The sequence below is a fragment of the Clarias gariepinus genome, chromosome 3 (genome assembly GCF_024256425.1).
Source record: "Clarias gariepinus isolate MV-2021 ecotype Netherlands chromosome 3, CGAR_prim_01v2, whole genome shotgun sequence".
Lineage (NCBI taxonomy): Eukaryota > Metazoa > Chordata > Actinopteri > Siluriformes > Clariidae > Clarias > Clarias gariepinus.
In genome coordinates this window covers 19,919,999-19,933,389 of record NC_071102.1, presented here as the reverse complement: position 1 = coordinate 19,933,389, position 13,391 = coordinate 19,919,999, and the positions used below count along the sequence as shown (strand labels likewise).

General features: G+C 41.1%; 1 protein-coding gene across 2 annotated transcripts in view; it reads right to left on the bottom strand.

The window, feature by feature from the left end:
- Window positions 1-9,031, bottom strand: part of sdk1a (sidekick cell adhesion molecule 1a) — a 259,525-nt gene extending 250,494 nt beyond the window's left edge. For both annotated transcript variants that reach the window (XM_053492399.1, XM_053492401.1), the window contains exon 1: window positions 8,013-9,031. In XM_053492399.1, the coding sequence (XP_053348374.1) occupies window positions 8,013-8,268 (256 nt within the window). In that variant the 5' untranslated portion in view covers window positions 8,269-9,031. The remainder of the gene's footprint in view (window positions 1-8,012) is intronic.
- Between the last annotated feature and the right edge of the window lie 4,360 nt (window positions 9,032-13,391).

The following is a 13,391-nucleotide window of genomic DNA, read 5'->3' as shown; positions in this document are numbered from 1 at the left end:
TGTGTGTAGCTTTACAGAATCTATGGGTTCCAAATTTCTGCTACAAGGGGCGTTCGAGTCAATCTGGGACTCTGGACATCTGGATATTTCTCATGAATGTGACTGTAAAACCAGCTGACATTTACAAAAGACTTCAAACACAGTGCGCGTTCCCCTTAACATTCAGCAGGTGGAACGCCTGATCCTTGAAAATTGACGTCACAGACTTGCGGAAGAGACGCATCTGTGTATGTGAACTGTACACACACTCACTCACCAACACCACTTGCACATTACAGGAGCGCGGCTCGGAGTTATCACTGCATCCCCTGTACAGTCCTGATCTCGCTCCAAGACATTTACACATGTTTGGGCCATTAAAGGAGTTAAAGGAGTTCCTGGGAGGCTGGCATTTCAGACGATCATGAGAAAACTTTCTACCTTGATGGTGTCCAAGCACTAGTGAAACACTGGGATAAGTGCATTAGTGTATCAGGGGATTATATAGAGACATTAAGGGAGGTTTTACTCTCAGGACTGTGTTATGTTACTCTGGACAATAAAAAAGTCCTGGCTTGACTTGAAATTTTTTTGATTACAGATTAGATGATGCGCTCGTGCAAATCATACTGTATATTACATACCTAACTGATCCTTAGCTTGGATATTTGTTTTTGCGAGAGTTCACTCCCTCATGGTTCTGTACATCCCTGTGACTTTGACTGACTTCCAAGTTTTAAAATGTATGAAAAAATAAATATTTCATAAAACTTCATGTTGTTGGCATCCCATTGGAAAAGACAGGAACAGGCGTATTATTATGAAACAAAAAAACAAGATTTATGCTGCGAAACTAATTGTTTGCTTTCTGAGATTTTAAATTGTTTAAGCTTGACATAACAGTGCAAAAAAGCAAATTCAGCAAATTAAATGACCTACTGGTTTTGAAAAGCAGCATGTGATGGTCTACAGTATATGTTGTACATGAACGTAGCACTGGGTGTCCAGAGTAATTAGTTAAAACACAGAATGTAATTGGTTATAGCATAGGTGATTATGTAGAGTATGTAATGACTTAAAATAAGGCTGTGTTATTAATCAATTTTTACTTGTTTATTTATTTATTTATTTATGATTACAAATCTGGCTTCCCATGATTATAAAGCCTAGATAATTGAGAGTAAATGATTATTGTGCAACATTCAAATTTAAAATGATGTTCTCGTTTTGTGTTGGAAATTTATTGTCCATTTGTTTTACAGCTGTGTGTTTTTGCCCCAATTAAAAATTAAAGCCCCAAACAGAGTCTTAGCTAAACTGAAATTTTCACTTTTCGAAACTGAATGTGTAAGTTAAACAAAAATAAATTGGTAAAAAGTCACGTTTATGTTGAATTCATTAAATAATAGTATGTATTAATTATGTACACAATTTCGTTTATTATTATAAAAACATGTTGCACACTATAAGATTTTATTCGATCACCTTTAGCTTCAATTTATACACACACTGTGGTGTCCAGTTCATGTTTGTAAATGATTCTTCGTGCTCGCAGAGCCGATCTCTTGAGTGCGCGTGCCATCAGGGAAGAAGGAAACCCTCCATAAATGTGATAACCTGGTGATTCAGTACATTCAGGTGGTCAGTTGACTTCATTTTATTGCCCCATAACGTTACAGAGTCTAGACCTGAGTAACTGATCAACCCCAGATCATAACACTGTCTCCAGAGGCTTGTACAGTGGACACTATGCATGATGGGAGCATCGCTTCATGTCCCTCCCTTCTTACCCTGACACGCCCATCACTCTGGAATAGGCCCAGTCTGGACTCGTCAGGTCACATGACCTTTTTCCATCCAATACAATCCATAAAGTCCCGTCTTTATGTTCCCTAACAAACTGAAGCCTTTATTACTGATGAGTTTTCTAATGAGTTTCTGAAGAATATAAAGTATAGGATGGCATATGCAAAGAAATATTATGCGTTATAATCTGGGTTATAAACAGAGAGTAATCATAGGTTAAAACCTAGGATATAATATGGCACATGCAAAGTAATATTGGTTATATAACAAAGTGTATTAGTGTACCATATTTCATATAACAAGCTCTAATATTTGGATTTTGTCTTTTTAGGACCGCACGAAGTACAAACTACTAGTCAACATTTCATTTCCACTGGTCCATAAATCATATAGCGATATATTTCCACAGGCATCGTAACACAACATCTTAAAAATGAGCAACGGAACAAAATGATATATTAATTGATAATATAATACAGCTGTGTACCTGAAAGGGCAGCTCACTGCACCCTCTAAGCCATATTAAATTATTCATTTTTCATTTATTTTGAAAAAAAAAGACATTGACAACTTCATTCACAGTCATTCAATTTGTCATAAAGAGCTGATGATTTACATATCCTGCTCAGGACGATGTGGCTTGCCCTTTATTTCAGAACAACAGGTGCTCGTTTTTCATTACGGTGCGAAACATCGAGCATTTGGATGTCAGAATGAATTTCTTGCTTCTGCTTCCCATGACAGATGAGATGACAGTTAAGGGCTGAACCTATTATCTACCAATCTGTAAAGAGGAAATGAAGCTTCCAAGAGGTAATAGGTTTGCATTATCTTACAAGTGCTCTGAGGTTATTACCGAACTCTTTGCGCTAACAGAAAATCTTTTTTTTATTTTTATTTTTTTCTCTTTGCCTTGATCTAATTACTTGCTATAGCCATTTCGACGAGGCTAACATTTTTTCCCGTGTTTATCTAGACATATGATTTAGACAACACTCTGAGGCAAATGTAAAGTGTAATCCCTGGTCACGGCAATTACGCCGGCCCCCAATTAACTCCGAACGCAATCAAAGTTTTGTGAAACAAAATGAAGGAATTAAAATAAGCACTCGCTCGCTGTCCTTACCCCAGGGACAACAATTTCGAATTTCATTAACCTTCTATCTGTGATATTCCAGCTGATGTTAGACATCATTTTAAGACATGCGAAATAAAAGGAAGGATGATATTAACCAGCTCGAGTGTTAGTTCATTCCATGACTTTAATTTCAGCACTGGCAAAAATGACTGATTTTGACCTGACGGCGCCATAGCATGTTTATCTGACATCCATACCAATTAATCAGTTACAGTTATAAAGCGTCCTCCTTAAACAAACTCTTCTACAAATCAATGCCCCAAAGGACAGCAATCAACACTCTACATTTAGTTCTTAATACTTCTGAATTTGTCTGGTGTTCTGCACAATTACAAAGACTAAAATGTTCAACGCCTCCAATCCAGGCAAATGTTTCTACATTTAAAAAAATGATAAACAGTGAGAAAAAACAAGGAATGAGAAGCGTCTGCAGTGAACTGATCGCACAGATGGTGTGGCAATGAAATGCTAAGGTTTACACCGAGGAATGAGTAGTGTGGCTTTGTTTGGCACAGGAAGCCTATGATGTACAAGCAATAGCATAATGAAGCAACATAACGTGGAAAAAAAACTGCACTTAACTGTGCAACAGGCGAAAAACATTATGAGTCATTATTATTACAGACACAGACATTGTTAGTCAAGAAGCACAGCTATGATTTGTGCATACTGAACAACTCTGACCTGATCAGATTCAAACGGTAACACAATAGACAGCTCTTTAAAAATAACAATAAGGATAATTAAAAAAAAGAAAAACTACGGATTTTCCAAATGATCCAATTCATCCTGGCACTAATCCACGTCCATGCCCACTTGGCACACCACTTGCAAGACATCACATAAATCGGAAGATACCGTATGCCATACATTTTTACTCCCACATTAAATAAAAAAAATAGGTTACAAAAGTCAACCGAATCTCAGTATGTATGCTGATAACGCTCCTGGCTCCTCGGATCAAATCAATAGCAGCTAGCCCATTCCCAGAACCGCGCTGGGAGCTCTCCAGATATCAAAAGACCTTGACACACAAGTTGGGAATGGGCCGACACTGCCTCCGTGCCATCCTTTTGAAGGTATAGAAATAAACTCCTAAGGGATATTTTTACTAAATCCAGCAATATCGCTCTGAAAGTGTTGGCTTTAAAAAAAAATCTGTGAACCTGTCTAAATGTTTAAACACATTTTTTTCCAACTGAAATGATTCCTATAAATCTGCTTGATCTCAAGCACTGGGATCTCGAGCGCTGGTGTTCCTGGTGTTCAAAGTTCATCAGTAATCACTGTAGATACGACTGTAGACTTTGGAGCGGTGAAAATGTACACAGTGAGCTCAAACAAGAAAGCAAGAAATAAAATGATTGAGAAATCAAATTCCCCTTACACACTCATGAACAATTTACATCAATTACAACAAATAGAGTTTAATGAGGAACACCATGGCATACAGTACTTTAACCACATGGAACGCCCGTGATTATAACGCCTCCCGTACTGCAGTAATAAACAGCCGTTCCCTCAATGAAGTTAAAAGAAAAATAAAAGAATGTGTCATGTAAGAAGAAATGGAAAGTCTGGTCTTCTGGTTTCCTTTCAGAAAACAATTTCACACTAGTTTTCTTTTGTAATCGTTTATAATGAGGCGTAGATTATGTGGCACATCCATCATAAACATCTCTACTAAACAGGGAATTCATTAGGAAAACTTGGGTGTAATAAGATCTTCTAATAATAATAATATAATCCTGTTATTTATAATGTGTCCAGCTCTACTTTTAGAACAGTTCTATTATATATAATTATCCAACACCATGTGACACATCATACTAAAGAAGTAATGGTGCTCATGTACAAAAGACTTCATTTAAATGTACCTTATTAAGATTAAGGTTAGTTTAGTTCAGTCTTTTTTAGGTCTCTGACGGTCACATACAGCTGGTTCGACTTTTGGATCATTCTTGTGAAGCTCCGCCCCTGAAGGAGAGTCTAAGGAATGATTGACAGGGAGCGTGTCAAAACAAAACAAAGAATTACTGACCAGAAGTCCATTGTTTTTAACGGGTTGCCTTAGTTAGCACACTAAAAGCCACAAAGCCCTCAGCCGTAATCCTTTTTGTAATCATGTTCTTCATATCTTTAAGGTTATTTGTACAAGTGAGGAATAAAAAAAAAATCCACTATTACCCATTAAATGTGTTTTTATCTATTATTAACAAGATAAACATATGCACAGTGCACAGATTTCTCTATCCAGCTATTAAACTTGTCGAGATGGTTATAAATCATTTTTTTGCAGATTCATTTATCCCCAAACTGACTTCAAATTATTTTTATGTACATTTGCATTAGAGTTGGTAAAATTTTGTTGTTTTTCTATAATTCTACAGGTGGTGCTCTCTAAACTATTTACACAGAAACGCTTCCTGAGCAAATGATTTGTTTAGAATTGTAACAAAATCTGAAAAGAAATGTAAGTGTGTAAAATAAAATTATCTTATCAGAATATTTATAAAATCCCGATAGTTAAAGAATGTCATTACAAATCGAACCTGCACCTACAGTAGCTAACATGATAATATAACGACTAGCTAAACACATTGTGCGTCTGTGTGTTCTAATTATAATCTGTTTGCACGTGGCCACAAGATCAACATTAAAAAGTTGTGTATAGTAGTGCTATAAACTAGTTAATAATTTAATAACCAGAATACCTGAAACTGGAAGTCCAGAATATTAATGTGTCTCTTTCCTTGAAAGTCTGAGTGTTTGAAAATTATGGATGGTTTAAAAAAGCGTGGATTTTTTTTTTATCTCTGGTAATTGCTGTTAATATTACGATAAAACTTTTGGGTATAACTAAAGACATTAAAAGCAGGGATAACTATTAATTATTAAAAGGCTTAAGCTTAAGCTTCCATTCTTAGTCACTTGTTCCACATCATAATGGTTTAAGGAGTGCTTTGTAAATTCTTCTAAGAATGAACTTGTTGCGCTCTGGGCAAAGAAGATGGTGGCACGTTTTTGATGAGCACAAGGATGCTGATATATTCGATGTCATCTTAACTTAATCAAAAGATACAGAATGTAAACAGACCAACATCTGGCTCCACAACAACAGCCCTGTCACTGCGAAGCTGAGCGACACGTTCAGATGTTTCTGTTTTGAGGATAACTTACCAACTGCTGGCACCCACCTGCTCGAAAAAACCTCCTGACACTTCAGTAAGGTAACTAACCGCTGCATCCGTGTGTCGTTAAGTGCTGACATTCGGTTATGTAATCCACCCACACTGTGAACAATTGCAGCCACCTTGAAATTTTCAGGGACGAAAACTTCCAGTGCGTGTGTGTACATGTAAACAGTAAGTACAGCAATGTGTATCAAACCAATCATGAAAGGGATCAGAGCAAAGAGCATTGTGCATATACTTTAGAAATGGAGAGAATGAATTGCATCCATTGTCTATACTGCATAGCCTGTGTGTGGTCACTTGGGACTTAAATAATAAAATGAAGCGGCGTAAACGTCAAGTGTGGTGCCGAGCCATTACAGGGCACAAGTTCACACACTTAAATCATCCACTACAGGCAAATTTAGAAACACTAATCAGCCTCCACTTCAAGTCTTTGGACGGAGAACCTGAAGGCAACCCATCAAGCACAGGGAGAACATGTAAACTCCATGCCGCACACAGGAACCAAACAAACCCCCAACCCAGGAGGCACAGGCATGCTAACAAGAAAGCCACCGCATGGCCTGATCTTGGTGAACGATTTACACAAAAAAAACTTTTTCTTTAGGCTAAATTCCTGCAAAATAAACCGCCGCAACAAGTTCTTCAAGCTCCAATTTTTTTCAAGCAAAACCATCTGATAAACAGTTTTCACAATCGTTCTTATGAAAAAAAGGAATATTGGGATCAGGTGTCTTTGCCAGAGATGCCTGGAGGTGAAAGACAGTGTAAGGCATGAGCCTCGTGTCAGCTGGCTTGTGTAGTTTGAACACTGCTTCACCGACAAGACAATACGTTGCAAGCTATAAATGTCATATAGTGCGAAAAGTACATCCATTCCAGGGCACTGAATGTCATGCACTGCCTGAACGGCATTAACCGACTAAGAACTAAGCTGTGCCCATGAGATCCCACTATCACTTCCATCAGGAAGCAACAGTTGATCAGTCTTCTCTCACTTTCACTCTGCACGTATGCTAAACTGCTCGTTCATGGTAAGTGCGAAAGCTGCTTTCTTTTTTTTACCCGGCTCGTCTTTGAAAGGATCACTACTCTCACTCATTTTCTGCGATCCTCAGAAATGCAAATGACATCTCAAGAGATCAAAATACATATTTGGTGGGTGGAGCTGGCTGGAAGAGCTTTTTTTTTTTTGCAGCTTTTAACTCTAATCTGGGCAATATTAGGGGAATTACAAACATCTGTTTAATGAGCCATGGTGTTTCGATTATTTTCAATGAAATCACTCAACAGTGGAACAGAAGAGCACGCCATGAATAATCATGCATCATAAAGACAGCAAAATCTACACTCTTCAATTAACCCTCAGTTCTGTTTAAAAGTCTGCCCAGTTGTTTGCAGATGATCAGATCATGATTTTTTTTTATTTTATTAAAATATAAAAATACAGAACATAAATTAAGTTTGTTAGTAAATACATCTCTCAAGGCTTTTAGAGACTTTTGGTGTTCTGCGAGTACCAAAGCTGCACTGGGAGTTTAGTGTGTGTAAGGAGACTTGGCTTTCTGTTGAATCGAACCCAGAGGCAGGGTGGAAAGCCAGAGTGCCATCTGTGACCAGACCAGGCTGGTGTGACCTTACTGACTTCTCATTGTTGTGTAGGACTAATAGAAGTTGTTGAGATGCTTGAGTGCACGACTCAGACACCTCACACCAGCATTCTTATTGAAATCACTCTGAGGTTCCCATACGGCCCATTGGACACACACTCCAGATGGGAGGCGCTGCTTACTCATCCATCAAACATCCCCTAAACGCCTAGAATTGCCCTGTGCCACCCCGAGTCTGTTGGCCTTGCTTTGTCCCCCCCATGTTCGGTGTAGTCTCCTTACCTTGTGCGACGGCTTTCAACACGTGGATCTGAAGACAGATGAGCGTCCAGTATCTCCTTACACACGACGCCAACTTTCTCCTCCTCCTCCCATAACTTCTCGCAGTGTCCTGGGTCATCTTCCTGACTCCCGAGGTCCTCCTGCTGCTGCTCTTCCCTCCCGGCGCGCCGCTGCGCACTGACCCGAAAAACGGCGCGATGTCCCCGGCAGCCGCGCGTCCCCGTGCGCGCTCAGACCCGCCGCGAAAACACTCCATGATCGGGCGATCCGGCGGTCGGGACCCGAGTAATCCCGCGGTGGCAGTGGATCAGGCTCGCGCTCTTTTAGCGGAAACAAACCGAACTAACCCGAAGTTAATTGTCGCGTGGCGGCGCGGACATGGAGCCGCGCGCGTGTCTCCAAACACACGCTAAAGATCCCGCGTCTCCTGTCTCCTGTCTCACGGCACGGTGACCGAGCACAGCCCAGGATCCCGGATCCCCACAAACAGCCTGGGCTCAACGGAAAAGTTCTGCAGCCTGCGAGTCTGTCTCACACACGTACACACACACACCCACACACACGCACGTCCACACACACACCGCTCCTACATACATCCAGCCGTCACTTCTCCTAAAATCCTCGGGTGCGACGTCTTCTCTCTCATTCGCATCTCCGGAGCTGATCAGTGTTCCACCAGAAGCTCGTGTTTATCTCAGCGCAGGGACTCGGAGCTCCACCGAACCCCAGCAAGCTGTTGCCTCCTGCGCGGTTCAGCCGCTCCGGAACACCGACACTCAGTTAACCATTTACTAAATGTCTCTCACCAGCACGCAGACTTCTCCCTCCCCGAGGAGCAGAGATCAGGTTTCCCACAGTGGATAATAACAGCCTGTGTGTGTGTGTGTGTGTGTGTGTGAGGCGCGCAGATGGATGACTGGTCATATAAAGCACTGGAGAACTAAAATAGTTCCGGAGAGGAGAAGTTTGGGCAGAGTGTGTGGACTCCAGCCTGCACGCGCTTATACAAGCAACAAGCGACTGCAGACCTGCTGTGAAGAGAGAGAGAGAGAGAGAGTGTGTGTGTGAGAGAGAGAGAGAGAGAGAGACACAGACACAGAGAGAGAGAGAGAGGGAGAGGGAGAGAGAGAGACACAGAGAGAGAGAGAGAGGGAGATCCGGCTGTTTGCAGCAGCGGCAGTGTGGAGGCGCGCTTTCACTACAACTACATACACACACTCTGTACTGACTTCCTCACTGCTGCGCGTCACACACACACTTTACTGCCCTCTCTATACCCCCCCCCCCCACCTTACCGCCCTCTCTCCCCCCCCCACCTTACTGCCCTCTCTATAACCCCCACCTTACAGCCCTCTCTATACCCCCCCCACCTTACTGCCCTCTCTACAACTACCCCCGTACCCCCCATTCCCCCATACCCCCCCCCTCCCCCCCGCTCCTAACTGCCCTCTCTATACTACACCCCCCGCCTGCCTTACTGCCCCCTTTATATTACCCCCACCTTACTGCCCTCTCTATACCCCCCGCCTAACTGCCCTCTCTATACCCCCGCCTAACTGCCCTCTCTATCCAACCCTCCCGCCTTACTGCCCCCTTTATACTACCCCCCACCTTACTGCCCTCTCTATACTACCGCCTGCCCTACCTTACTGCCCTCGCTATACTACCCCCACACCCATAACTCTACTGCCTCCCCTATACCACCCTTTGTTTTAACTCCTCTGCCCTCCCTAACCAACCTCACTTGTGCTTACCTGCCCTCTCTAAACTGGCCCTGCTCTAATGTTCCCTCTCTTTAAACTATCCACCTCTGCTTTGTCTCTCTACCTGTTATGAATTGCCACATCTTGGCTCCGTTGCCCTCTTTGCTCTAAACTGCCCTCCATTTTACCTCCCTGCACTCTCTAAATTACCCAGCAATTTAAAACGCTCACTACTCGACACTCTCTGCCTGGACTAAACTGCTGCCACTTTATCCCACAGCCTACTCTAAATTGCCTAAACCCCAACTACCCAGCCCACCCAAAACACTGCACACTGTTTTAACCCCGCCCCTTAATGCCCCTGCACTGTTTAAAGTGTCTATAGGACACATGACACAGGATAGATTTTCACCTTAAACTGTATTTTAGTTAAATTATTGAACAAGACTGCAGATGGAAAATCAGTGCACCAGCAAGTGAACAAACACGCACACACACACACACACACACACACACACACACACACACACTGATCATCCTTTACAATCATTTTAAGGAAACTGGAACTTCTTGTTTTGTTACTTAAATGTTTCACCATATTTCATAACCGCTGATCTGACAAGCCTTATCGGTTCCAAACTAACATACGCTAAAGATTCACAAGAAAATGTCACATGATTTCAAAGACGTCAGAATTTGAATAGTCACTGATGCACTGTGATCATTTGCATGTTGAAACATGTTACATGAAGTTATGATATTCAGAACAGAACAGACAAGTTCCGTATAGAAAAAAACTCCTTCTATTTACAAATTAACAAAACACAAGGCATGTTCGAGTCAAAGTGGGACTTTTGATTATACAGAATAACAGAACACAGTTCTGAGAGTAAAAACTCCATTTATTTCTTTATATAATCCCCTTATACACTCTACACCTCGGCCAGGATCGTCATTAACGAACGTCTGTCAATCAGTTTACACTGTCATTCATAAGAAATTTTCCCAGTCCCAGATTGACATGAACGTCTTGTAGCAGAAAAGAATGTTAATTAGCATTTTTTTAACATAAGACATTTTTATCCTTCATTATGAATCTCCACAGAAAAAAAAAAAAAAAAATTATTATTCATTGTCTGTTTTTAACATGATCACCATAACGCCACCAAATTTTAAAAGGGAAGTATTATTACTATCAATTAGCTACCTAGGTGATGTTAGCTCATTTCAGGAGATTGCTTTAAAGCCTTATAACTGTTCCTAGCTAAAGTATTCAGTTCAGCATTTATTCAGTTCAGTTCAGCCTTTATTGGTCACACATACATTACTGCACAGTGAAATTCATTATTCTTCGCATATCCCAGCTTCTTGTTAGTAGGCCCGGGTCAAATTATAATGTAGAAGGCAGATATACACAATTACCTTATTACATTATGATTTTATTGTACTATCATTTTTATAAAAAAATAAAAATAAAAATAAAAACAAGTAGGGGTAGTAAATAGCTGAGAAACAAACACAGACAAAAATCCTATTCACTTTTATTCTTTGTTCTTAGAACAGGATTACATTTCCATTGGGTAAATTCACATGGGTTCTACCGTAATTTCTTTGTTATTACAGGAGTTCGAGGAAGGTCAGCGGTAGCTCAGTGGTAAAGCCGTTCAACTACGGTTTGGAAGGTCCAAGTTGCCCCTGTTGGGCCCTTGAGCGAGGCCCTTAACACTCAACTGCTCAAAGGTATAATGAGATAAAAATGTAAGTTGCTCTGGATAAGGGCGTCGGGCAAATGCCTAAATGTAAATCTATCTATGTTGGTGTTTCTATAAATACTCTTTTAAAAATATTTCAGGGTTAGTAATGCATTAATGTCACCAATCATTTTAGCCCCACATGCACATGCTCATGATTCTCTAAAGGTTACCGAATGTTTGACTGCTGCTAAGTCTCTTAGCACGTATGAGTGACTCTTGAACAGACATCAAACGCTTCATGAAGTGAAAAAGTATTCTTGTGTACGCTGTAATTATTGTTTTGTTGTGTTTTCAGATGGATATTTGCTGGACGTTAATTTTACTCCAAACTAAAAAACAAAGAAAACAGTGTCTCGTCTCTACTCCAGCGCCCTTTTGATCCCCTGACCGGACCATGATCATTTGACCACGTGAGCCTACAAACAGCAGGGAAAATATAACCTGCTAGAAACCTCTCTATTGGTTATTTTATGGCTGTTTGGATGCGAGAGTTTTATCACTGCGGAGACGTGTAAAAAAATTTACTATGGACATCCCTCTGAGAAACTAATCCTATTCGAATAGGGCTTTAAACTCTATTGTTTCAGGATGAAAACATTATTTTAAAGTTTTATACTTTTTAAGAAAGTATTGCTTAAACCAAGACATTTTTCCAGAATCAGTGAGGTCAGGCATTGATATTGGGCGAGAAGGTCAGGGGTTCACGCGGTGGTCCAGTTCGATGGTCGCCGGGGTCCTGGAGCCTAACCCAGTGCACAAGGTGGGGTTCACTCTGGACAGGGTGTCAATTCAACGTAGGACACACACACACACACACACACACACTACAGGCAATTTGGGTACGCTTATTAGCCTAGTCTGCATGTCTTTAGAATTGGAGGAAACTGGAGAACCTTGATGAAACCCATCAACATGCACAACTCCACACACGCAGACTGAAGGGGGAAATCAAACCCTCAACCCTGGAGGTGCGAGGCCACAGTGTTATGGTCAGGCGTCCACATACTTTTGGCTGTATAGCGTATCTGTACAACATACACTGAATTGATTCTAAAATAAGGACGTGTATAGAGAGCGTGGTCAGTTTCACAACCATGTGCAGGTCCACGGTGTAATTTTAATAATCTGTTTGGAGCAGTATAGCCTGCTGGTAATTACTGCTCTCTCTGGGTTTAGAGCAGTACATTTTTCTCGAGCTGACAAATTGCACTATACACGACTATACACATTTCCCTTCACACTTTTATTACAGATTGCAGATGAAGAAAAATGTATAAAGTTATTTTTATGAATTCTTCTGAAATGTTTATGTATGAAAGATTTGTTATTCCTCTCACATGACCTGATTTATTTTTGATTTTTTTTCCTTTCTTGCTGAGTCGTACAATACCGCCAGGCTACAACAGCGGGGCGCAAAGTTTACATGAAAACAATCCGTGCATGAAGTTTCTTCCTCGCTGTTGCTTAAACGCTCTTGTTACAACAGTTTTATGCTGATGAAACCTGTTAGACCGAACAGAGCTCCAGCTGCTGTCCTGAGTCTGCAATATCTGCTGAGAAATGACGCGGAGATCTATTCGATCTGACTAGTTGCATGGTGTTTGGGTAATTCATCAGGCCACGTTTCAGGCCTGCCTGACTCATCAGACACGGAAATCCTGCGTAAGTAACGTCGCCTGTGATGGATTACAGACAGCAGACGTCTTTACGGTATGTTAACGGTGGCATCGAAGCTGAAGACGCCTTGCATTACGTTCTCCCGTGTTTTCTCTCGAGGTGGTGAGTGATAACGCGTGCCTGCTTCCTCGCCATCCACTTTTCATCATCTGCTGCTTTCAGAATAGTCTGGCTAAAGTTGACAGATTTAGTATAATGGCCTGTTTATTCCACATCCGGGGTCGTCTTATGCAAGCGCGACTTAA